This window comes from Polypterus senegalus, chromosome 7 (genome assembly GCF_016835505.1).
Source record: "Polypterus senegalus isolate Bchr_013 chromosome 7, ASM1683550v1, whole genome shotgun sequence".
Classification (NCBI taxonomy): Eukaryota; Metazoa; Chordata; class Cladistia; order Polypteriformes; family Polypteridae; genus Polypterus; species Polypterus senegalus.
Genome location: NC_053160.1, coordinates 29,751,357 through 29,779,279, shown reverse-complemented (window position 1 = coordinate 29,779,279; position 27,923 = coordinate 29,751,357). Strand labels below are relative to the sequence as shown.

The window sequence follows — 27,923 nt, the reverse complement described above, 5'->3', positions numbered from 1 at the left end:
ACACAATGCCTCTCTATTCAGGCCGCCTCCTTGTCTCTCCACCAAGACCTTGTCTTCTCGGCCTCCCATCCCCAGCCCTCGAACAGAGGGAGGCGGCCCCTTTTATAATCACCCAGATCTGCTCCAGGTGCCTCCCGACACTCTTCTGCCGGCACTCCCCAGTGTGGTGGAAGTGCCAGCTGCGCACCTGGAAGCACTCTGAGTGTCCCCGATCCTCTCCCCAAAGCAGGACTTCCAGGTGTGGCGGAAGTGTTGAGGTCCAGGGCTCCATAGGCATTGGGGCGCCCCCTGGCGGTGACCACGGGCCTCTACAGGGCTGAACGTCAAAGCTCTGTACCCGTGGTCCCCATAGCCACCAGGGCGGTCGCCCCCATGTGGTCTGGGGGATGCATAAGCCCTCCTCTGTTCCTCTGGGGCGTCCCGGCCGGGTGCCCCCCCCTCCCCAGCCACCTGTGACATAGTCTATTCTAAAATGACTAAGAATAGCCAGAGTTGGCTCAAGCTTAATCTGCTTCTTTCACAACCAGTACTTATACTTGAGAATTTTGCGGGGGGGTGGAGAATGGGACGGGTGGTCGGCGGCTAAACTGTTTGTGTGCCTAGCATATGTGGGAGAAAAAATGTATATAAGGGGCATCTTTTTTTTTTTTTAATATGCTTCACTGAATGATTACCATTTGTATCATTTGTTAACTATGTTACAGGTATTTTAAATGCTCAAGTAATCCATCTGTATTTGAGCCTTCAAGGTAACGCCTTAGCCTTTGTACTTGTCAGAGTACCTTTTGGTTGTGTATCTTTAGCTTCATTGCTAAATATGAAAATAGCTTATGCTATAATATTTATTATAATTAGTAAAGTGTAGTTCATGAGATAAAAATGTTTGCCAGCAAGAGGATGATACTAGAGGCTAACTTTATTTTTTAAATCGGGTGTTAGCTGAAAATACTATTATAATTTTCATACATTCAAGGAAAATATTGTAATATGTTTTGCATTTGGGACCAGCCATTTGGCAGTATGTAAGTTCAGCTTTGTTAGTCACTAAACATGCAGCTCATTGCAAATGAGGTTCTGTGGGTATTTATACATACTTGAACTTCAGGTACGGAGTTGCACAAACTGAACTTCCTGTCTGTCTCACTGGGTTACAAGGTGCTATTGCTGGTTTGTGAGTGGGTTGCTATCCAGGTTGCTGCTGTTGGTTTGCAAGTGGGATACGTTGGGTTGCCTAAGCAATTGGCAGCACTGTTTGATATGTTTATCCATTTCTGTGTGAGCTTGTTTTGCCAAGGGAGACTGTTAATCACTCTCGTTTCACAAAGGGGGCGCTTTGGAGTTGCTGCTAGTGGTTTGTCAATGAAGTACAAAAACAAAAGTAGGATAAGGGGCCATAAAGGTTGAGAAACACTGGTGTAGGGTGGTGCGAGCTAAATAGGTAAGAATTAGCCACGTTGAGCGAGTAGCGCAGATTAAAAACAAACCTTAAATGACCCTCCAATAGTCTCTAGGAAAATATGAAACTCTGTGAAATAATACAAAATAAAGATTTATTACTGCAGCCAACCTCTCTCTCTGGTTTTGGTCATTTCTAGAACATTACCCTACTAGCCAACCCGCGGCGTGCCATACGCCGCATAATCAGGCCGGTTTTTTAATGATTTTTAAGCACAGGGAGAAAATTAACATTTGAAAAATCGGTAATGTAATAAATCGGCAAGAAAAGCAACATTGTAACAATGCACGGAACGAACCAACACACAATTGTCCGTGACTGAAAACTGGCGTACCGCAATTGCGCCTTCTCTTGCCAGTCGGAGGGATGGGGGTGCATGGCACGGAGTGTGGAACGGGAGGAGAGAAGGACGTTCATTCAGCTCCCTCCGTCATGCTAGTCTCCTGAATTCTCGTTCAGTATGTACTGCCCGCTCATGTGCCCACCTCCAACTCGTCACTTGAGCCGTTGACTGCTTTTCTAAATATAATCCACCAAGACACCCGACCACGGTAGTAGCGAGGTGGGAGGGGGGTGTGCACAAGGGGTAGGGACGCAACCAGTGGGAGAGTATGAGTCGCACTTAGTGGGAATTCCACGGTTTGCAGCCCGAATGGGGTTCAACGGCTTACCCACGCCTCTCTGGGCCGTGTAGACACACACTCAATCTCATGCATAATTATTTATTGAATGCTAAACACTTCTGGAAAGACACGGTTGTCTAAAACGGGTTGGTGTGAGAATACAACAGTAAGTGAATGAAAAAATGGAACTCTGGAGAGCGCAAAATACAACACAATAGTGAACCCGCGGCATAACAAACGGCGCATATTTATTGATGGTTGAACACTTCTGGAAAGACACAGTTGTCTAAAAAGGGAGGGTTTGAGGATACAACAAAGTGAATGAAAAGATGGAACTCTGAAGAGAGCAACATAAAATTGTCCGTGAGTGAAGAAGACGCATGTTTGTCGTGGATGCGAATTGCTGTATGTAGCATGTAAAACAGTTTGCTATGGTGCACGCGGTCGTGCGTCGTAACCGAAAACTCTGTTTTTAAAGACTGCTTACTTCATTGTGTTTTAACCTCGGTTGTAAAGGATTGTTTTAAGGATCCCATGGGATACCCCTCGCAAACTGTTTTACACGCTGCATATGGCGACTCACCTCCGCGAGAAACATGCCTCTATGAACAGTCAAGGTGGCTCGGAGGTACATGAGGCCTCTACGACAGACGAATATAAATGACGCAGTTTTTTCTGTGTCGTTGTGCCTGAGTTGGTGGCCGTGGCTCTGCGAGTTGTCGTCGTATCCAATGGTCTTGGAGTTGGTGGGCGTGGCTCCTCCCTGTGTGCGCCATAGGTATCTTACTTGTCGGCGGCTTAGTGAATCCACGCCCCTTCCGGCTTGCTTTCCATGGGTGTCTTGCCTTAGTGAATTATATATATAGATTGTTTTCCTATTGCCGCCAGTGATAATTATAAGCTGCTTCAACTTTGCACTCTGCATGTCGAAAATCAGCATGACCGTACGTGTTCTCACAGAAATGGGTCGTAATAAATAGGACTTCTTTAGTCAGACACAATATTAATTTCTGCAATTAATCATATTCGAATACAGTGTTATCCCAACTGCCGTTCATGGAAATTTTTTGCTAGTTTCTGAAAATTCATGCATGACAAATATATTAACGCTGTACAGGGTATTTGCTTATTGCTAGTCCAAGGAAAACTGGTTGTAAAATGTTGCTAGTGCGCAGAACTCAACAGAGGCCCAAAAAGTCACTCTTCTATTTGTTGCGTACTGATGAAGCCACACACAACTCCACGGGGGGAACTCATTGTCTGAATATTATTCAATATATCCACTTGAATCTTCAAGAGGGACCCCCGCTCTTTTATCTTGACGTTAATCAAGCAAGATTTTAATCAATGTTAATGAACTCTGCTTTGTAAGTGAAAGAATGCGTTGTAATTAATAGCTAGTGCTAATGTTGTTGGTTTTTTTTTTTTTTTTTGTTTAATCTCAAATTATTCTACTTTGGAGAGAAACATCCCATTATATTATGTTGTAATTTTGTAGGTTGCATTTTCAGAAATAATTGTTTCAGACAAATAAAAATAAAAAGACTGAAGTTTCCGAACATTTTGCTCAGTGAAGAAAATGTATTTATGTGAGTGCTTTGAGTAAGTGAAACGTTCCAGTAGGGCTAAGACTGCTATAGGAAAAAGGTGATACAATTTGCAAAAGAAAACTATTTTAAAAACTTTTAATCTGTACTGTGTCGATCTGAACGGACATGTTCTGTACAGTGAGTTCAAAAAAAAAAAAAAAAAAGTGTTAAAGAATAAGAAGGCTTTTCTACAAAAAAGTATCAGATTTTTGTCAGAATGAAATTAAAATATATACATTGTTTTAAATCTAAAACACAGATTAATGTTTAAATACAGAAACGAACCTTAGAAAAGAGTATATGGCCAAAGATTATTTTATGTGTTTGCTCTGGTTTTATGTATAAAGCTTGGAGTACATATGAATGTGCATCATTACCCAGAGGATGAGTATGGAAAAACGCAACTTTCACACTAATCTGATACTGTATGTACCACATTTTAAAACCCACACAGGCAAACTTCACAAAGGCAAATCTCAGATTCTAATGCACAAACTGATTCAATCAAAGTGAAAACCGAATTGATCAAACTTGTTTCTACAAGAAATGCACATATAAAATTGAGGCAAATCATCTTTGTTCAAAATTTACATGCAGTTATGTAAATTACATGCAGTTAAGATTTTTTCTTTGTTTCCAACCATGATTGTCTATGCTTCCAGAGAACAGGAGATGCAGTGTGTGAATTTAATTTTTGTATATTATCCTCCACATATAACTACAATTTAAACATGTACTGTTACTACTTGTTAGTCTGATACTTCTCCTGATAGCTCTCACTATCAGCTCTTTCTTTTTGCTTTTTCTGAGTACCAAATGAGTACTGAACTCCAAGCAGTTCTGGGAAATAGGAACAAAAAGCCACAGAACATTAAAGTGGCTAACAGTATATCAGTAAATGACTGGAATCTTTGTTTAATTAAAAAATGGGAAGAGTAGGTAACCGTGGAAAAACTTAAGGTAGTTGTTTTTAACTGACAAAACCAGGGCACTAGCTTTGTAAAACAATCCCTGTTAACACTAGAATTACCAGAGCCTACGAAAAAACTCGTAATTCCATCCCACCTTAAATCGCTTGTTAAATCCCTTCACACCTCTCCACCATTGTCCTTTGTCCTCTAAATGTGCTGATAAAGAGAAGCTAGGAGCAGCCGGCTATTCCATCCCCCCACCAATTTAGAACGTGCACGAACTTCTCTCAGCTCATGCCTTGATTGAGTATCTGGGAGTGAAGTGGAGTGGAAATAATAGATCGTTATTTGGAACACACGCATTTCATGTCTGTTACGTTTCTACATAATCTCTGTAAACACATTGTTAAAACAGAAACGTTTTTATATTCTACTAGTAGATGACAAAATGTAGGCATAAACTATATAATGTATGAAGCCTGAAGTCCAAATATCAAAGAAACATTTTCACAAAAGATGCAAATATAACAACAATTGCGCTTTTATTCAAAAATATAACTGCAGAAACAAAAAGCCGCCTTAACATGCGACATTGACACCCATTTATTGTAACTGACTCTGTGGTGCATTAGAATCAGTTCCCGCCTGGGAATCAAAAGGTCGCGAGTTCGATTTGAGAAGTAAACTGCTCTTAGTCTTACTATTTTTGAGTAAAAGCATACATTTGATTTCAGTCTGTAACAGCCGGTGCAATTTATGATCCTTGTAAAGATTAGCTTTTTTTTTTTTTAAATTCACTTTTCATTCTCTCAGTCGCGTTCAGAATTAATCCATACAACCCCATCTGACACGACTGTTTTCACATAAAGACGCGCTATAGCTCTGCAGTGTACCACGATGCATACTAACGATCCCCCCGCCACCCAGGGTTCTGACACACAAACGCTGGCGAAGCTGCCTTCTTCGTATCTCACCATCTCTTGATTTTCTTTTTATTCAGTTTTATTGAGTGTTCCTGCCAGTCCCCGCATGTTGCTGTATGCTGTTTCTCTTGTACTCCAGGACATGCAGAGGAGAGAATGGTAAAGAGCAGTAACTTCGGCGCGATATGCAATTTATCTATCTCTATCTATCTCTCTCCTCCCTCCCTCCCTCCTTCCGATGTGGGATGAAATATTTACAGGACAAAAAATGTTGATGGAGTGGTGCGAACAGATTTAAGGTGGGCCGGATTTTTGAGTTTTCTTGTAGACTCTGGTAATTCTAGTGTTAAGCTTGTCCACTTTTACCACTGTCACCTCTACTCCCTGCATTCTCACCATTCCTCTCACCTTCTTCATCTCATTGACACACATGTATTCTGTCTTGTTCCTACTTGCATACTTTTTCTGCCACTCCCGACTTCCTCATACAATACCACAACTCCTCTTTAGGTACCCAGTCATATGTTTTCCTCAGGTCCACAAAGATGCAATGCAACTCCTCCGGTAAAAAAAAATGTGTCCAAGTAAATCTAACCGTTTCAGACAGTTAAAGAAATTGATAAATTATAAATGCCAATCCTTTTGTGCATGCAGAGATTCCTATATTTGTAAAATGCTGTGTTTTCAAGTGTCACCTTTGTTAAAACTGCAGTTTCCACATGCTTATGAATTTTACACTGTTGTTTAAAATATGCATGTCCTGCTGTAAATGCGCACCACAAGGAAAAGCAAACAAACATGTTGTGAGTACAAAAATCATGTACAGTATTTGCCTTTTGTTGATATTGACATGCAACTAAGATTTTAATTCTATTATGAGCTTAAAATGCAGACATAACACCTATCAGAACCTACTGTAATATCCTGAGCCATGTTCTTCACTGTTAGGAAAGCAATATATTCCGATTTCTTTCCTCAATTGTTTGAACATAAAAGCTTGTGTCTGCTTGATGTAGGCGTGTGCGATATACATCGTCCATCCAGCCGGGGTCAGGTCGCGGGGGCAGCAGCTTAAGCAGAGAGGCCCAGACTTCCCTCTCCCTGGCCACTTCTTCCAGCTCTTCCGGGAGAATCCCAAGGCGTTCCCAGGCCAGCCGGGTGACAGTCCCTCCAGCGTGTCATGGGTCTTCCCCGGGGCCTCCTCCCGGTTGGACGTGCCCGGAACACCTCACCAGGGAGGTGTCCAGGAGGCATCCTGATCAGATGCCCGAGCCACCTCATCTGACTCCTCTCGATGCGGAGGAGTAGCGGCTCTACTCTGAGACCCTCCCGGATGACTGAGCTTCTCACCCTATCTTTAAGGGAAAGCCCAGACACCCTGCGGAGGAAACTCATTTCAGCCGCTTGTATTAGCGATCTCGTTCTTTCGGTCACTACCCATAGCTCATGACCATAGGTGAGGGTAGGAACATAGATCGACTGGTAAATTGACAGCTTTGCCTTACGGCTCAGCTCTTTTTTTCACCACGATAGACCGATGCAGAGCCCGCATCACTGCGGATGCCGCACCGATCCGCCTGTCGATCTCACGGCCCATTCTTCCCTCACTCGTGAACAAGACCCCGAGATACTTGAACTCCTCCACTTGGGGCAGGATCTCCCTCCCAACCCTGAGAGGGCACCCTTTTCCGGCTGAGGACCATGGTCTCAGATTTGGAGGTGCTGATTCTCATCCCAGCTGCTTCACACTCTGCTGCAAACTGTTCCAGAGAGAGCTGGAGATCACGGTCAGATGAAGCAAACAGGACAACATCATCTGCAAAAAGCAGTGACCCAATCCTGAGTCCACCAAACCGGACCCGTTCATCACCCTGGCTGTGCCTAGAAATTCTGTCCATAAAAGTTATGAACAGAATCGGTGACAAAGGGCAGCCCTGGTGGAGTCCAACTCTCACTGGAAATGGGCTCGACTTACTGCCGGCAATGCGGACCAAGCTCTGACACCGGTTGTACAGGGACCGAACAGCTCTTATCAGGTGGTCCGTACTCCATCCTCCCGAGCACCCCCACAGGATTCCCCAAGGGACACTGTCGGAACGCCTTTTCCAAGTCCACAAAACACATGTACACTGGTTGGGCAAACTCCCATGCACCCTCCAGGATTCTGCTAAGGGTGTGAAGCTGGTCCACTGTTCCGCGACCAGGACGAAAACCACACTGTTCCTCCTGAATCCGAGGTTCAACTATCCAACGGACCCTCCTCTCCAGAACCCCCCAATAGACTTTTCCAGGGAGTCTGAGGAGTGTGATCCCTCTGTAGTTGGAACACATCCTCCGGTCCCCCTTTTTAAAAGATTATGTCTTAATTGCTGTTTTAGCGATGTCCGGAATTTAAATTATCGGGTTTGTAACTCGATAAAGAAAAGAAAGCGCTCATTCACTAATGCAACAGTATAGACTACTGCGCGTGCGCAAAGCGAGTTGCGTAGGCGTGAACGTCCAGCAAGCCGCAAGTTAGCGTTGCTCACTGCCTCAAAATGAGTGAACAAACAGTACCAGATAATGTAACAGCCTCGCCATCTACCTCGTCGGAACTAATTGCCAGACGTGGTTCATTCTCACTCGCATGGCAGTGGTTTGGTTTTGAAAAGACTGTTGCTCAAAAGACGGCAATCTGCAAACTATGTGGTAAATCGGTTGCCGTTAAAGACAGCTCAACAACTAACACGTTTTACCATTTGCGAACTAACCACCGCACAGAATACGAAGAATACGAAAAGCTTAAGGAGCCAACTGTCCTGCACAAGTCTAAAGTAACCAAGGTACAAGCACAAAAACACACTCGGCAAACTTTAGTGGACTCATTCTGCAAAAAAGTGCTTTACGACAAGAAAAGCAACAGATGGCATGACATAACAAACACCGTCACCAATTACATCGCAAAAGATATGGTGCCAGTTCAAGTGGTTGAGAGAGATGGTTTTAAACAGCTATTGAATACTTTAGACCCAAGGAACACACTGCCTAGCCGAAAATATTTCAGTCAAACAGCTCTGCCTAAGTTGTATGATTCGTGTCGCCAAACTCTGACGCATAAACTGCAAATGGTTTCACATTTTGCCACAACAACGGATTTATGGTCAAGCCGAACATCCAAGCCATACCTTTCCCTGACGGTGCATTTCATTGAAGAAAACTGGCAACTGCAAAGCTTTTGTTTGCAAACATCCTACTTCCTACAAGATCACGCTGACGACATCATTGCGCAAGGTCTGAAAGATGTGCTGGCATCATGGTCACTGCGAGAAGACCGCATGGTTTGCATGACAACAGACAGTGGCGCTAACGTCGTCAGTGCACTACGGATTAATAACTGGAAGAGGCTACCTTGTTTTGGGCATAGGCTTCATATTGTGATTGGTGCGTAATTTGGGGTTCCTCTATAAAATGCAGTTTAGGTTAAATTGATCTTATTTATTATGACGTTTAAAAATAACAAAAGACCTGATAAGTTAGTTATAGAGGACAAAAAAGGGGCGTGGATTCACTAAGCCGCCGACAAGTAAGATACCTATGGCGCATGCAGGGAGGAAGACATCACAGTTTTACACAAAAATGCAATATGCATGGTGTTCATTTATGCAAAGCTGTGTTAGAGGTCTGTTTTTCTGTTTACTTTTCTAAACAAAAGACCACATTGATGTTTTTAGTTTTTAAATTTTTATATATGTATTTTTTTTTTATAAAAGATTGCATTACTTAATAAATTAACATTTCATTGTACTACCTCAGTAACACACTTTATTTTAATCAGTGTAAAATAACCGAATTTAAACTTTTTATTGTTTACAGAACTTTACCTCTACCTTTTTATAACAGATTGTATTACAGAAAGTATTACAGGAAGTTTTTGCATTTAATGACTACAAGAATGACTTTCTATTTCCATCAATATTTTTGATTTTCAAGCATACAGAACTGCAATTCATTTAAATAAAATTGAGTTGCATAGCGTACTGTACTGGGTTTCGAAAATGGTGTCATATTTCAATACTATTCTTAGTATCGTATTGAACTATGAAATTTTAGTATCATGACAACCCTAGAATTTAATAACTTTATTTTATATATATATGTTTAATTGGTGTAGAATAATTTTAAAAAGAATGAGGCCAGTGTTCAGTAGTGAATTGGGATCAAAACAATTTTGTTTCTGCATGTGCAGGTTGTGCTCAGACTACACTGATCAACCACAAAATTAAAAGAGGTGAACTGAAAAACATTGATTATATTATTACAATGGCACCTGTCAAGGGATGGGGTATGTTAGGCAGCAAGTGAACAGTCGGTCTTTGAAGGTGATGTCTTGGAAGCGGGAAAAATGGGTAAGCTTAAGGATCTGAGTAACTTTTTTAAGGGCCAAATTGTGATGGGTAGACGACTCAGTCAGAGCATCTCCAAAATGGCAGTAGCCTCTTTCAGTCACAACATAAAAATTGTTTATGAACGGTTTGAGGAACATGCCAAGGAGTTCAGGGTGTTAACTTGGCCACCAAATTCCCCAGATGTCAGTCAGATCAAGCACCTGTAGAATGTTCTGGAAAAACAAGTCCAATCCATGGAGGCCCCACCTTTCAACTTACAGGACTTGAAGGATCTGCTGCTCACATCTTGGTGCCATATACCACAGAACACCTTCAGAGTTCTTATGGAGTCCAGGCCTTGACGATGGATCAAAGCCGTTTTGGTTGCACGAGGGAGACCTACCTGATTTTAATATTGTGGCTGATGGGTGTATATGGCATGCATTTAAAGAATTCCTGTTGAGCCATCTTCAGAGTGCCATAGAATAGTGTATGTCAGATTCATTGGCTTTGAGTGTTTGATATTGTTAATAAGAGGAAAATGTGGATTCCTGCAGAATACCATACAAGTACAAGAAAAGTTAAAACTACTAATTGAAAATTAGTAAACAAGGGTATGGCATCACAGAAAGGTTTCTGAAGTGATAAAAGTAGATAATAGTGTCAAACAGGGATGCATACTATTCCTGACAGCAGTCCGTGTAGTAGTGTATTGGATCACAAGGAGGGTGACAAAAGGCTGAACAGGGCTTCAATGAAATGCATTTACTTGGACTGAAGATCTTGAATTTGCCTGTGATGTAAATCTAATCTCTCAACACCTGCAAGAAAAAAGCAAATGAGTCAAAGTAACTTTAGACTAAGTGAAAGGTGTGTGCTTTTTATGTGTCAAAAGCAATTGAGGATCATTTCTTTAACTATATAATACAGTATATAGAATGCAAAGCTGACTGACTGACTGACTAACTTATTTATCAACAAAAGTACTACTTCCTTTTTAGTTAAAGCTGAAAGTTGGCAGTATTAATGCATCTTGGTTAGAAGGTATTCGCTAAAAATGTACATTTCAGTATTTAAGTAGTTTGTGGTAAGAACAACCTGTACAACAGAAAAACTAAATATTTCAAACTCTATAAAAAATGCTTTGGCCAATTTGACTACAATTTGGTGAGAATATAGAAAAAAGCCAACCCATGTGTGTTTTTTGATATTTGTTAATAATACTATTTTGGCCATGTGCTGGAAAGGAATTGCAGAGAGAAATAAGGTTTGCTGCTTTCTGCAAATGAAGGCTGGCAGCAGAATCAAAGTGGAAGAGCAAACGTTTGGTAAAGCTCAGACAAGACATGGTTTCCAAGCATGCTGTAATGCTTGAGTGCAGGTGCCAGTTGCTGTACATGTGAGGTTAGGTATTGCTTCAATATGAGTAAAAAGGAATGGAGAAGGAAGAGGAAGTGCAGTCCTTGGGTACATGCAGTACTGTACTCCCAATTCTGTCAGCTTCTTTTTGCTCCTCATGATGTGGTATAAAAAAATTACAATTTCAGCCTGAGACTTTGAGTTTGTCTCCCTTGAAATGTTGAGCACATTTATATACATGTCTTTTGAAGAACAAGTGGGGTGGTGTTGTCCCTCTTGGTGGTATAATACATGCAATATTGCAAATGCTTCAGTTCACAAAGTAGAAACAGGGCAGAGCCAACCAACTCTGGCAGTTCAGCTTCCTGTAAAATTTTGTGTTGAATCCCCGGTATTTAGTACACTGCATTAATTCCTGTGTGACTTCCAACTAAAGGAAGAGGAAAAACGAGGACTGATCTGTGGTAGGTATGTAGTAGTTAAGGATAATTGTATGTAGCATGTTTGAAGACCTAAAGAGTTCCAGTGAAGTAAACACTAGCCCCTGGTTAAAAAAAAATCTAAATATTGTACTGTATACATGTATACAGTATTTCTGATACATTCATATAACAGATTGCACTGTAATAACCAAGGTCCATCATTTATAGGAAGTTTTCTGTCATATCTGGGTAATGCATCTTTTAAGATGCAATATTGTTAAAAACATCACAATTTGGTATATTTCAAAAAATCATACAAACCTGCTATATATTAAACCCAATGAACATGAAGAAAGCTCTGGAATGGATTCACTTGCCAAGAAAAGATGAGGATTATGGCAAATTAGGCACTGAACCGTTGCAAATGACTTACAGGAGATTGGAAAAAAAAATCAGTAGGGTTAGAAACAGAGTTCAATCAAAGCATGTGGTAGATGCCTTATGTTCCATTGAGAACATAAATCACTTGTGCTAGCTTGTTTTCAACAAAATGTTAACTCCTTTTAAAAACTTGTTTTCAAGGTTTTTTTTTTCTTTTTGCATGAGCTCCTATAAACCATTATAAAACTTGTCAAGAAACTGGTCCTGGAATGATACTTGTAGATGGACTCCTGTTTTTTTTCTTTTTGGCCTAGCTCTGGTGGTAGGAACTTCTGGGTAATGCCATTAAATATGGGTTGGCATGTTTGATGTGTTTCCGCACACACACCCTACAATTGTTGACACACCATCCTCATGCGATCTACTGTTCACTGTCCACTGCTGTCGTAATTCAGTGGTAACCCAAAATGTTCCCACATAGGATCTGCTTCTTTTAAATCAGCTTATGCTTGTAAATATTTCCTGCTTCTTACACATCACCTTTAAGTACTGACTGTTCACTTGCTACCTAATATATTCCATCCCTTGACATTGTGCCATTGTAGTGAGGCATCATTGAATGAAATCAATGCTTCTCACCTGACCTGTCAGGGGTTTTAACACTAGAATTCTTTAAGCCTAGAAAAAAAAAATCTTAATCCCGGGCCACCTTAAATTACTTTGCACCTCTATTAGACTATTAGACCACGAAAGTGACGTGAAGAAGTTGTTTATTGTCATGGTTCTGCCTTTGTACAGAAACTGCTCCATAAGCTTTATGACCATGGTCTCGGAAAGTCTTTCTCCTGTGGGACGACTGAGATCTTTTCCTAAGTAAGGAGTGGCATTGCACATGCACTTTGTTTCCAAATCTGTCGCAATCCAAAACTTCATATGAAATTTATCAGAGTTGGTTGAGATGCATTTCAAGAAAGGACAACTGACATTGTTTGGAAACAGTTGCTTATCAACAGTAATATGTTGCTCTTGTTTGTAACTCAAAACATAGTTCTCAACAAAACATTTCCAGATGTCCAAGATCGCAGCAAATCTATCGTTTTTCACACATTCTACACGGGTGTCCTTGTTGTCAAAGCTCAAATCCTACTCTGATCACTGTCATGGGACATTGTATCTTTGATTATCGCTGCAACAAATGGTTCTGACCAGGCATCAACTACAGCCCCAACTGTGGTCATCGCTACTCTTGTGAAAAGGATGGAGAAAAACACCATTAACTCTGAGAGGGAGAGGCACGTTCATTGTTCAGGTCAAGTCAGGTTGGGGAGCATGCACTGGTACAGTGCATTGCCGCACCCACTACATGACGAAACAACTCAGGATCCCGGTTGGCAACACCCCAGGCAGACAGCGGTCCAGTCCCACCCTCCGGAAATGACCCTCTATCTGCTGCAGCAAGGTGTTACGTGGTTGACCCCTTGGCCTGGTCCAGCCACTCTGGGGGGGTGGTGGGGGGGTGGGGATCTTTCGAGCTGGATCACCCTTGGGGAAACGTGCCACATGGCTGTAGTGCTGTAACTGACGGTCGCTCACAATGCAGGTAATGTGCCTCATTCGGGACTCCATGAGCAACTGCTCATTCGAAACAAAGTCAAATCAGTGGTACCCAAGGATTTTCTGGAGAGACAGAATACCAAAGGAGTTCAGTCTTCATGTCGGATCACTGGATAGCATCCATGTCTCACAACCATTTAGCAAGACAGAAAGCTCAAGGACTCTAAAGACTTGGATCTTCGTACTTTTGCTTGGATATCGGGAGCGCCACACACCCCTTTCCAACGAAAGAGCTTCATTGCACCATGTCTTTATTTAAAAACTAACAGTGTCAGATTGGGGGGTTGCGGGTGTGAACGTGACGGAGTGAATAAAACTGAATTAAAAAAAAAACAAGCTACCTTTTTACATGTAAAATCTCATCGCTCATCGATGTGCATATTCACTAATGTGCTGCTGCTCAGAATTTTGTCACATGTCACTTCCACTTAAGAGTAAACTTGCTTTAAGATGCCCAGTATTAGAAATGTATAAATATATATGTATTAAATTATGGATGGGATCGTAGTCTAAGTTGTGGTATCAAATTTTTGGACCTAATAAAAATAAATGTTTTGCCTTGCTTTTTAACATACAAACCTGTCCTATACATTTGCATGTCCTACTGAATTTTGATGTTTGATTGTTCTTTTTTATTATCACAATTAAATGAAATGGCCTTTATTTTATCTAAAAATATTTTAAATTTAGTGTTTATTTCCTGATGCTAACTCTAAAAAGACCTAATATGAATGAATAAAAATGTCTGTACAAGTATGCCCTGTTATTGACGGGTGCTCTGTCAAGACTTTATCCTGCTTTGTGACTGCTGTTCCTAATACAGACCTCCACTCCCCTCCTATTAGGTTAATTTGGTTCACTAAATAGATGGGTAAATCAGCAGATTTGCAGCTACTGTCAGATTTCAGGTATTCATTACAGTATGAAACATTGTGAAATTCATTGACTAACAAGGTCTAAGTCCACCTTTTAATTGTAGGTTTACTTATGTATCTATGACTGAGACTCCTGCCCTCTACATCTGTTTAACTTTGCACCTTCTTCCCCACCTTTTCCGCTACATTCTACAGTATATGCTGTTAGGTCCTCCTGGCTTCCTGCTGGGTTATTTTTGCTCCCACCCTGTATGTTGGTAAATGTAAAACAAATTTAAGAAGCAATTTGTGTGTAACTTGGTACTTCTCTAGCTTTTCCCAGATTAGGCAGATAAGATGAAGAGAAAACTAGTCTAGTACTGTGCTGGTAACTAAAACTTCTAGGTCACCTGTTCTTTACACTGCATTTTGTCTCCTCTAGTAGAAATACTCGCCATAGCTCTGGCTAAGTAAGTCTTCATTATTTTTATAATACACTTGGATTTTATTTCCTTTTTGGCCCACTGCATATATGAAATAAATAAGCATTACATCAATTATATAAATGTTTATTTATTTTTTATAACATTTCACAAGCAAGACTAAGGATTCTGGGTGGAATGGAGGATAAAAATGGTAAAGGAAGATTCAAAATCACTAAGATGCCTAAATAGCAGCTTTAGTTCTGGTTGCACTGCTTAATTTTAAAGGTTCAGTAACTGATTGTGGTATATAGGGCTTATAGGTATTTTTCAAAGTCCTCTTTTAGACAGATTATTTTTAAAGTCAAAGTGATTTTAATGTTGCTCAACCTCATTTAAAGAAGACCTTTTTTGTTTATATACATTTGTGCAGCATTAAACCTTAACATTTCCCTGCCTGGTTCAGGCAAATAGCTCAATGCATTCTGATCATTAACAAACATGTAACTTGCTGATGTACGTATTTTACCTTAACAGCAATTGTGGATGATGAGCGGCTTTCTGCAGAGGAAATGGATGAAAGGAGAAGGCAGAACATTGCTTATGAGTATCTTTGTCATCTAGAGGAAGCCAAAAGGTAAAACAAAAATAAGTTATTTATTTTTAATGAGTAAAACATCTAGCAAAAGCAGGAGTGTAAAGCTTACACAGATGAAAGAAGGAAATATGCTAAACAGTAAAAAATATAATTAGAGTAGGAAATTTAAGACACTTTTTTGGTACTTGTTTTTAATTTTCTAGTCTTGATAAATGATTTTAGTTTTACTTTAATATTAGGTATACCATAAATTTTAATATTAGTCAAAATAAAAGTTCCTGAAGTCACATATTTCAGTCAACAGTGTTTCTCTTCTGGTAGCATTTGAATCCTTCCTTAGTTTACATTATAAATCGAAAATTTTTTTTTTTGATAGTAATGGGAGTGCTGGTTGTCAGTATTGAATTGTTTACAGAGCAGTAAGTACATCTAAGCCCTTTTTTCCTAGCCTGTTGCACATCCATAATGATCCCAAGCAATGCTGTGAATTGACTTTAACACCTAGAGAATTAATCAATCAAAGGTGTATTTTGTTTGCAGTGTCTTTAACTTTTTCTCGTCTCTACAAAACTATGTAAATAGTATACTTTGAATTGGAAACTTGGCATCTTTCAAAAAGTATCTCAGTGAGACTTGGCTAACTTTACAAGCTACATTGTTTATTAGATGCATTTTGTTCTTAATGTTCATATGTAAAGCCCAGAAGGTAAAACTAGTGCTGAATATTTTTTTTTTCCCCACCATTAGTTCATATAAATCTATCCACCTTAAGCCATTTTGCTGAGACAGAAAAACGTATTCTAAAGAACAAATAAAGAATAAAATGGCTTTCCCATGCTCAAAGTGCTTTTTATTATTTTTATTCAAATTAAGATTTGGAAACACATCTTAATTTTTGCTGCTTCAAAGATTTAGTTGAGTGCATCTTTGTTAGGTTGATTTTAATCTTATTAAAAAATTATAATCTTATTAAAAAATTATAAACTCTAGAACCTTAAGTTTTTATTTTTGATTTTTTAATGTCATTGCAAAAATGTGGCACCGCTTATGTATTAGACAATTATAGTCCCCCACTATGGACTATGAGCTATGAATAATATTCCTTTGCACTTTCCCTAGATCACACACGTATTTTACTTCCCAGACAAGCACACAAGCCATACACTGTATCAGTAAATTTTATTCTTTCCTGCAGTCTGAGTAGATAATTGATTTTTCTTGACCTTTCTTTTAACAGTGCTGTCTTTTAAAATGTGTTACTCAGATCTCAAGTGCTATCATTTTAAAGTGTTTATTATCCCAGTGAAAACTGACAAAATCAACTATAAAATTTCTGGTATCATGACGTCCCTGACAACAAATCAGAAATCTGTTATGGCATCAAACCCCAAAGGCAGAATTGCCTCCTAATATTATGAACTGGAATACATTTCTAGCAGCAAGAAATGTTAAAAATTACTAAATACATTCTCTGTTGCTCTTTCTCTCTACAATATTAATAACAACTCTTTCAAAAATCTGAAGTTTTGATTAGACAAAACATTTGGTAAAACTCTTTTCCGGCCAGGGCACCTTCTTAAGGGAAGGACCAGGGGAAGAAGCTTGAATGGAGCATTGCCTCCCCTGGGATGACAGAGGGCAGCCCCCTAGTTTGCTATGCTGCCACGGGTTTGGAGTATGGAAGCGCAATACTGTCGGGGTGCAAAGGGAACGGCTGAGCCTGCCTTAGCAGGACTGACACCGCACCTGGAAGTTCTGCCAGAAGATCACCGGACACCTGGAGCACTTCCGGGTGCCCTATAAAAGGTACCAGCCACCATTACTCTGGGAGCCAGAGTCAGGAGGAAGTGGATGAAGTTAGAGAGGTGTGGAGGTGGAAAGAAGAAAGGACAGTGTATTTGGTACTTGTTATACTGTGCTGCAAGTTGGAGACAGAAACAGAAGCGTTTCCCACTCTGAATAAAGTCTGTGTTGTGCTGGGACTTGTGTCTCTGTCTGTTGTGTTGGGTGTTTGGGGAGCTGGTTACCACAACAGTTACATCCTTTTTTTACTTACTTGACCATCTTGCAAACATTGTTCCAGGATATGTAAAGTATAACAATGCAGAAAACAATATGCCAAAAGCAAACTGGGTTCAGGCCCAGACCCAAGTGAAACTCCCAAGTTTCTGAAATCCATGAGGTGCTAACAATTGTTTGGTGTTTTTGTAAAAAAACCTTTATCATTCAAGTGTTCTGTATTTTAATTTGTCAAGATTAAGTTGCCTCAATGAATTTCATTTCAATAGCTTCATTAATTATCTAATTCAATCAGTTACTCCTGATGTTCTACTTGTCAGGTAATTATGTTGGTTCATCTCAAATAGCTAGACTTTGACAACACTGGCTGATTAGTCTTATACTGCACTTGCAAACTGAGCACTCCCCCCCGAGGTGTTGGTTCTATAACTTATCGCCTTCTAAGGTGTGTCCGCATAATTAACATTCTTTTTTTTTTTTTTTTTTTTTTTTTATTTATTTCCCTCTAAGGACTTTGTTAGCCTGCCAGATCTTTGTTGAAAAAGAAAATTTATAATTAAACCTTTTTAACACTTTTGTCCAACCATTGTTAACAAATAAATGATATTTAGATTCCCTAACTTAGTTATCGGTACTTGTGAAGATGGCTTGGCAAGTGATGTTTACAGGAATTTCTTATAATTAAAAATATAGTACGTTCATAAATAACTAAAATTGGACAGCATTCCTGTATTCTTTGCTGAACATCATACGCTTACTGTCATCCTATTGCTGTAGTGAATTTTTAACTTTAAATGGTACCATTGTTGCAAGAGTTTCAATCTATAGTGCAAAAAGGCTTACTTTGGTCATGTGATTTAAGTTTGATAATGTATCATCTTTCAGAGTAATATTTTTCTAGTTTTAAACCTCCAGTTTGTCATGTTCCTGTCATGCTGATATCAACAAGTACACTTGGACTATGTTTCTTCTGCTTCCCTGATTCTTTTTTTTTAAGCACTATCTTGCATGCCTTCATCACCTCCTCCAAAAACATCCTTCCCTTTGTATACAGGAGTGAGTATACTTTTTTCTCCATTCTTCAGGAATCCTTCCTTCACACACAATTGTGTTTCACTGGTTTAACCTTTCACTTCCAATACCTTCTGCTTCCTTCAACATTTCCAAAACCAGTCCAGATGGTTTACCTATCTGTTTTCTTATTGCTTTTGCGACCTCCTCTTTCAAAAAGTTACAGCTTAGTCCTTCTTCCCCATAAATGAATATCATTATCTCATTTGTTCTTCTCGTTCACCCCAATGCACTACTACTTCTAGGTATTCTTAACCGCATTACTATCAATCACGATGGTTCCTTCAATACTTTTAAAGCCATTTGCTTTGTGATACCAAACATGTTCTGCTTTATTTCCTTATTCTGTGGCTAACTTGCAGACTGCTGTCTCATAGTCTAGTATGCACTGTAAGCTGCTTTTCTAGCACTTTGCTTCCTTGTAGAATACCCTGTCTGACTAAAACATCTCATACAACCAAGTGATGTCGTGATACACAACCTTCTCCAGGGACCATCTTCACATTTTTGTTCATCATGTCCCAATCAACATTCCTCACCAGAAAATGGTCTGTTGTGCTCCTTACATCACAAGATTCATATGCAACATTATCAAGCATAGTGAATCTCACAGTCACAAACATTTTAATTTCACCACCAAACTCCAGAATCATTTTGTCCTCCACATTCCTGGTACCAAACCCAAAGTTCCCATGGACTTCCTCATACCCTTCAGCACTTACCCAAACATGCCCATTCAAGTCCGCAACAATTGCATATAAATCACAAAAGCATATTTCCTCTAGAGCGAAAACTCATTTGAATTCAAAGTGGAAATTATACCAAAAGATAAAGTAGATGATAAAGAATGAAAGGCTAAGTTGCTTCCAAGGAGAAACACGTTTCTTTCTTGAAAAGGTAAAAATGTGATCATGGAAATCTTTCTTACTAGTTAGGTGTTAAATGCATCAGAAAAAAAAACAGGACAATGTAAAAGTTACAGTATATGGACTGGATTTTCACTTTAAACATGTTTTGAATACACACACACACGTTAGTTTAACTCTGTTTGTTTGTCTTTTTTTGGATTTCACTTATTTTAAATGTGATTAAACTTCATTTTAAAAGTATAACATCCATTTTTTAATAGTTATTTTATTAAAAAATATATTAGTACATTCTGAATTGTGCCTTTATCTTCTTGTAATGCATTATACATCTTCTTAAAGTGAATACAAAAGCTACAATTTGAAAATTTTAAATGTCTGCAACTAAAATATGCTTCAAGTTAAAACCAAAGAATTATCAGTTATTGGCACTTTAAGTGTTTAGTAACTAGTATGAACAGATGCATATTACTAAAGAATGTCTTTATTATTTGTTCACTGTCCTCCTTATGCTACTTTGTTTTGCTTTCTTAATATTCATGTGTCTCTTTTATTCTAGTGGGCTAGGGAGATGTATAATACATCTTACCTTCACAACCCATTTAAACTGCTTTAAATAGTAGACTTTGTTCCATCAACTAAAAGCAAACATCAGTGTAAATGTTTTTTTAGTTCTTGCACAAACTGCTAGTTTTTTTTTTTTTTTTAAATATATAAACACCTAACAAGGACATAGTCACATGGTTACTAAAAATGGAATGGCATTGGATTTTTTTAATGCACAGACATTTTAGAATCTACTGTGTTTTGTAACAAAATATCACAGAATGCGTTTGCAGAATCATTTATCTGCATCCATCCTATTTGTTGATCTTGGTCTCTAATGGTCTCTACTGGTGCCACACACATTGTTCATTGGAGACAGTATGCACATCTTATTTGATAAAAAATCCAGCCTTGGCCGGGCAGTAATCTGATCTCTTCCAAAGTCCAAAAGCTTTTGAAACTCTGCTTTAATCGGTAATCTAATCATGCTCTCTTGTGGAAGAGAGTACATCATCCCACAATTAAAGTTCAGTTAAAGATTTGTTTATCATTTTGACAAAGGTCAAAGACTTCACCTTAAGACATCACTTGACCATCTCTTTAAATATTGTGCTGAATGTTTAGTCATGCCACATTTGGTATTCATCTTGTTACACCTTCATGGTGTTGACATTTCTATTTTTGTAATTATTCTTTAAATATTGTATGCACATGATTTAAAGCTTTAGAAAATGTTATATTACTCCGAGAAATGTGGTACTTTTTTTTAGAAAACCTATTTGCTCTTTAGTTTAAATTAGTATCGGCACCCTTTGTTGCCATTATTGTCAGAATAATATGAGTATATTACAATTAAAATGATTTTCCAGATAGTCTAACTCTGTTTAGGCTTAAAAAAAGCACACAAAATGGTATCATGTCGTGATATTCTGAATTGACAGATTGTTGGGGCCCAAACATTTACTTTTGAATTACTAGTATTTTCAGAATGGTAATAGTCCTACATTTTCTCTGACTTTGGCTGTAGTCTTCTTTCATTTATAGTTTTTTGAACGATATTAAGATTAACTGGAACTCCACTTCAGAGATAATCAGACCTACAGATAATCGGATTAAGTGTTCTTAGTTTGAAGTCTGACATATCAGCATCAAAACCACCATTTTGAAATAGCAATAAAACCTTCTTGATGCATTGATGCAGACAACAATCGTACTGTATAGCAACTGGGTCATTTTGCCTGTGTTAGTCAGATTTTCAGGAAATATCTTGTGTGAAAATATTATGTTATTTCTGTGTTTTGTGTGCTTTATTCTGTACTAAAGATCACATGCCATGCTTTTTGCTGAACAGCATTTCTTACTTTAGTAATACTTGCAACACTATCTTTGTGTTCTCTGAATGGGACAGGTAATCTTACAGTAAATGCATCCCCACAAGTTGAGACTATATGCAGTCAAAAGTAAATTCTCACGAAACTGTAGTAAACTGTTAATAATTTATAAAACTGGAAAGACAATTATAGTTTTAATCACGTAACAAATATCTATATATGGTTAAAAATCTGTTTGATATTTTTTACACTGGATTGTCTATCACAAAACCGGAATACAATAAAAAGTTGAAAGTGTTATTCAGTTTGTGGGCTCTAGTATGCTTGTTAATGCAAATATTTAATCAGCCAATCACATGGCAACAACTAAATGCATTTAGGCATGTAGACATTGTCAAGACGACCTGCTGAAGTTCAAACTGGGCATCAGAATGGGGGAGAAAGGTGATTTTTATGGTTGTTGGCGCTAGTCAGGTTGCTCCGAGTATTTCAGAATCTGCTGATCTGCTGGGATTTTCATGCACGACCATGTTTACAGAGAATGATCCGAATAAGGAAAATATCCAGTGAGCAGCAGTTCTCTGGGGGGGAAAATGCATTGTTGATGCCAGAGGTAAGAGAAGAAAGGCCAGACTGGGTTAAGTTGATAGAAAGATAGCAGAAAGTCAAGGAATCACTGGTTACAATACAGTATGCTGAAGAGCATCTCTGAACACACAATAGAAGATATGTGAAAGATGATACATATACATATATCGTCTATGACAATATCTTGTTGTTTTAATGATGTACAAGCTTTAATTATCGAGTATGCTACTCATTTTGCAAAAAACAATCAAAATCATGCGTGGAGAGTCCACACATTCACTGTCTCATTTAACCTAACAGCGCACCACTAATTAAGCTAGCATAACTGACCATAGCTGAATGAGTAAACTGGAGGGCTCTCCGCACTGGAGGAAATATTGTAACATGTAACCTAACCATAGTGCTCTGAAGCCAAATGCTGTGGAAAGACTGGTGATTTTGTCTCACAACTTGAAGTTTCCTCAGTAGAATTTTACAATTTTTAAAAATTTTTTCTGATATCTTATTAGACAGAACATGACGTTATTAATTTGTTTAAAATGTTAGTTTTTTTTTTGTATCTTTTGTGTAGTATATGGCAGAAGTTGTTTACAAACACAATAGTTTTTTTTTTTTGCCTGTGCAGAACTTTACACTATAGTACAGTATATTAGATTTTTGTTCTTGTTTGCATGCTGCACAATTCTCTTTACAGCAAAGCAGTTTGTTTATCCACACTGTAATGTTCATGCTCTGTATTTCAGTTATGATTAGTATTTAATTCCCGTTGGAATCATATCTTTTACATTAAGGGTAAGTGTTTAAAACGCTCTCATTATAATAGTTTTATTGGTTTTAGTGTAATTTTTTGTGTAAATCCAGTAGGCCTCTTTGAAATGGTTTACTCACACTTGCACTGTTTGATCTCAGTAATACTTTGACTGGTGATATTAATATTGTACTTCTGTTTTAAATAAATAAATAAGACATGTTTCCATTAATCTTGTTGGTAAGCTGCAATTAATATCCTATTAACCAGGCCAAGCTAGATCAATAAGACTTTTACAAGCACATTTTTAAAGGATGCAAAATATTGTCTAATTATCATTATCGGCAAAAAGCATGCACCAGGAAGATTGGTCTTTTCTACTATGAGTCACTGCACCCATAACCAGATCGAAGTGTTAAGGACTTAAAGAATATCCCTGTTTGTCTGTTATGCCAACACTGTTTTTAGCCAGAATCTTCGCTCCCCAATACATATCCTGGACAATTCTCATATACTTCTCTGGTACTCCTTTCTCTCTTGTGCACCTCCATAACTCTTGACATGGCACTCTATCATAACCCTTTTCCAAATCAATAAACACCATATGCAAAAATGTGTATGGAGACCACTCATAGAGAAGCACAGATAAAAACAAAGATTGCATGAGTTGTTCCTCCTCCTGGGATAAAGCTAAACCCATATTCACCTATAGTGGTCTCTTCCCTAAGCCTTCTCTCTATAACCCTTTCCCAAAATTTCATTGGGTGTGACCTCTATGATTTTCACAGACTATGATTTTTGTAGATGTTTAGTCTGACGACGAATTTATCAGTTAATCTATGGACTGATTTTGTCTAAGCAATTGAAGTAGACATATACAGTAAATGTATGCTGTATTTACATAATTAATAATTTTATATATAGAAATTGAAAACATTACAACATGAAAAAATCACAACTAAAATAACTCTACCAAGAACACAAGACAAAACTGTTTACAATAAAATATTTATGGCAAAAAGCCTAAATGTAAAAAGTGATATTTTTGATTAATAATGAACTTGTTAGCATAATTTGATCTCAGCAGTCCAAATTGAAACTAGACCAAATAATATTGGGCTTTTGTAGACCCAAATGCTACAATGGATCCATTCTACGACTCATTTCCCTTTTTTATCATTTTATACTGTATTTAGACGTTATTCATAGAAAACATAAATATGGCTGCTATGCCCTTCTTCTTTGGATCTCCACCACTTGGTCCTTGTCACTGGTCGCCCTTGTTTTATTTCTTCCTGAATCTGATCTTCCAGTCCATCACTACAACTTTATGTTGCTCTGTCTTACTTTCTTCATTTATGACCTTACAGGTGTTAAATTTCGTTCATACTACATGTTAAAATGTCTCATTTTCCCATCACTACTCTTAAGTCACAAGACAATTTCTTTTCAAAAAATGTATTACTATTACCCAATGAAATACTATTGCAACATCTACTATCTCCTCCCCTTCCTCATTTCTTCCCTACTCACCATCCCCCTTAGCACACTCCCTGTCATCTCTCTACTCTCTCACACGCCCATTTCAGATATTTAGTGGCTAACAGACTAATAAAAACACACTGAAACACCAACTGCAAATGTAATTTAGTTTACACTTAATTCTTTTGAGTCTGTTGACGCCTTCACCAGACTTGGTGGAAGTGGCTGCAAATGTTGCACAGGGGATGCCACGTGCTATGCAGTTCAAAAAAGCCATGCAGATAAAGTTGCAGAGTGACACTGAGTGACAATGAAGCACCAGGGCTTGCTTATATTATACCTTCATTAGAGCAATGCTCGGAAGTGTCTTTTAATCCTGTGTACTTCATTGTTTTCCAGTAAATTCAAACTAGTTGCGTGTGTCCAACTCTAAAGAAAAAAGAATAAAAGTAATTCAAGATATGTTAGAGTATTCTTATTTTAATGAAAATAAATCTGCATTATCAACAAAGTAATGAGCAAGCTGCACATAACATTTTACCTGCTATCAAAATCATAGTAACAAGTTTCTTCATACACAAGTTCAAAACCATTCACTATTTTATTTTATTTTTTTTTTTTAATGCTTAATGCTATCAGGGAGCATATCTTGTTTCCCCCAGAAACATGATTTGGTTTGGTGTGGGGGTGAAAGCCTTGTCCAAATGTCTGACTTTTTTTTTTGGTTTTTTAATATGCTTTAATTATCTGGCACACAGAAATCGCATCATAAAAAGTCATTATGATTGGGTCTCTTAATAGGTTTACAAGACTTTTTATAGTCTTCGTTAATTTTCTAAGCAATAATATATTTTAATGGAGTTTTATAGAAACTCCTCCATCTGCAATTTTCAGTGCTGATTGCCAGTTCTTGCCTGTACCAGAATGAAAAGTCTTGGTGGATCCCAGTCACGATGAACACTGCTACAATACATCTTCTTTTTTTTTTTTTTTTTTTTTAGCACCCTCCTTTTTCTTTATTTAACCTCCTGACTACCAGGAAAAAAAATATTGTCCAATCACATTTTTTTTTAAATTCTCTAATCTTTGTAGGGTAATTAGAATACTGAAAACATTTTTTTTCAAAAAAAAGTTTTTATTTTCCAGATATCATGTGTCCACAACAGTGGACATCGGAACGCCATACATGTGAAACTGAATCTTGATGGCAATCAGTTAGTGCCAAAGAAAATACAAAAAAGTCAACATAAGAATGAGTTTAACATCCATAACTGTCAATCATAACTTTTGTTTGTCTGTTTTATTTTGCTTTGTTGTGCTTATTTGGTATGATACTTCAAAAAGCAATTCCCCTTCTTGGAAACACAAAGGAATACTTTGCACTTCGTGCACGTCACATATGTTTTGCTCTTGCAGCCAGATCTGCGACACCTTGATGCATGTGTTTCGTCCACCATCTCTGGAAGATGGATGGCGCCATAGTGTCTCAGAGCTGCATTTGGCTGCCGTTTCCACTTTTGACGTGGGGGAGTGTAGTCATCTTCGCTGTCACTTGCGATTCCTGCTTGAGCCCGGGTAATCAACTCCTCACCAAGGAGCAGTTTGAAGTCAAGGAACTTCAGTGGTTTCTTCCCCAGAAACTGGCAGTCACTCTTATACTGAAGCCACGAGTTGGTGATTGCCAAGTCAAAAAAGTGGAATACTGCACGCACTGTCCATTTCCGAGTGCGAGAGGCCATCCTGTAGAAACTCAACATTCGGTCAACCAAGTCCACACCACCCATGTTGGTGTTGTACTCAGCAATTGCCAGTGGCCTTGACACCTGGACAAACCTTTTGTCTTTCTTGGACCATCTTCTGCGTGTGTCCTGAGGTTCAATGCCATAGGCAGAGGATGCCATGACAACTGGCTTGTTGTCCAACCACTTTATGACAGCAAGTTCAGGAGGGTTTCGTCTAACTACCATCTCTGATGTCCCTCTTCCTTTCTTTTTGAAGGGCTTATCCCCTATGATCTTGCACTCCTTTGGAACCCTGTTATTCATGAGGGTTCCAGTTCCTGTCAGCCCTTTTGTCATCAGGGTGTCGAGGAGGTTGACCGTTGTAAAGAACCTGTCAAAGAACAGGTGGGTTCCTTGGGGAACAGACTCTGCCAAATGAAGAACAGCTTGTTCTCCAATGCCTTTTCCTCCTGTATCTCTGAAAGTAGTCTTGCCTTGGTAGACTACAAAATCCAAGACCAGACCATTTGGTGCAGTCAAGACAAACACCTTCAGTCCAGTTGGGTATGGTTTGCCCGGTACATACTGGCGCACTGGGCAGCGACCAGTAAATGGAACCATTTGCTCATCAATGCACAATTTTCCTGTTTACTTTGGTCAAGAGGGGCCTGATTCTCCACAAGAGATCACTTCTTTTTTCATCGTCTGGAACATCAAGGTCGTTGACGATCTTAATGGAATTTCTCAGCTTGTAAAACCGATTTCTGGTCATGGATTCTGCCACAATTTGAACTCTGGTATTTGAGGCCCAATACATTTGAATGTTTGGATATCCTAGACAGCCCATGTAAATAGAATTTCCAAAGAATGTCTTAAGTTCTTCAGGAGTGGTATTTAGTGTTGCTCCAGACACAAGGACTTCACGCTGATTTGTACACAGGGCCATTCCTTCAAACACGGACTCATCGATGTACTGCTTAAAATAATCCATTGGGGTCCAGTTTTGGCGTGTCATGGCATCATTACTCTGAATAATGGGAGGATCATCGAGTTGGAATTTGAATCTTAAAAGTAATAAAGGGAGAAAAACACAATTAAAATGAGTCTCAACTGTAAGAGAAAATAAGTTATTTTTTTATAAAACCAACTCAAGGTGTACTTTGGATTCTTGCTCCACAGTGGACGCCGACTGGACTCAGATGTGGACTGTTCTGCTTTGTCTGACTCCTCTGCATCTGCTTGCCCTGCCTGAATTTCATCCTCAGAACTCTCTGAATCATTTTCCTCTGCTTCTGCCTCAAACACTGCATCTTGATCTTCTTCATCAGACAACTCAATATCTGAGTCTCCATCAACAATTCGCAGTAAAATTCTCTCTGCTTCTGAGAATGAATCCCTTTCTTGTCATTTAAAAAAACAGAACAAAGTGGAGGAAATAACTACAAATGTCCACTACAGAGAACATTTTTTTAACACTTAAATACTACACTAAAATACAGTTAAAATTATTCAGACAATGTTTAAATGTGTTGTTAAAAGACTTACATTAAATATGCCACCAACATTTCAAGCCAGAATTTGCTCAATAAAAAGTACAATGCACTTACTTTTCCTCTTCCCATAAAATGTGCCTGCAGTGATGGACGCCATTTTCCTTAATGAAAAAGAGAAAGGTACCAAAGCCCCACCCCTTCACATTTGGCATCATTGAAAAGCCCTAAATGTCCTCAGTAGATGGCAAAAGGAGTTAATTCAGTAGTATGCAGTGGGTTGGAGATATTCAGGTTTACATATGTCCTCCAGAGAGGACAAATTTGAACTACTGGTAGTCAGGATGAGATTTGGATGACTATCATAATTTACCATATAAATTAGTAACTTCCAACCAGTTAACATAGTAATGTTTTCTGTGGTTGGAAGCACATCATTTAGTAAAGTTGGAGTCGAACTTAAAATATCTGGGGTCGGAGTCGGAACTCTTTTTCCAAAAAAAACTCTCCAAAAACATTCAAGTTATATGGATGAAAACAACATG

The 27,923-nt window shown here is 38.6% G+C and overlaps 1 protein-coding gene across 2 annotated transcripts in view; it reads left to right on the top strand.

Moving 5' to 3' along the window:
- Nucleotides 1–27,923, top strand: part of iqgap2 (IQ motif containing GTPase activating protein 2) — a 225,485-nt gene that overhangs the window by 31,799 nt on the left and 165,763 nt on the right. For both annotated transcript variants that reach the window (XM_039758410.1, XM_039758409.1), the window contains exon 2: nucleotides 15,456–15,555. In XM_039758410.1, the coding sequence (XP_039614344.1) occupies nucleotides 15,456–15,555 (100 nt within the window). The remainder of the gene's footprint in view (nucleotides 1–15,455; nucleotides 15,556–27,923) is intronic.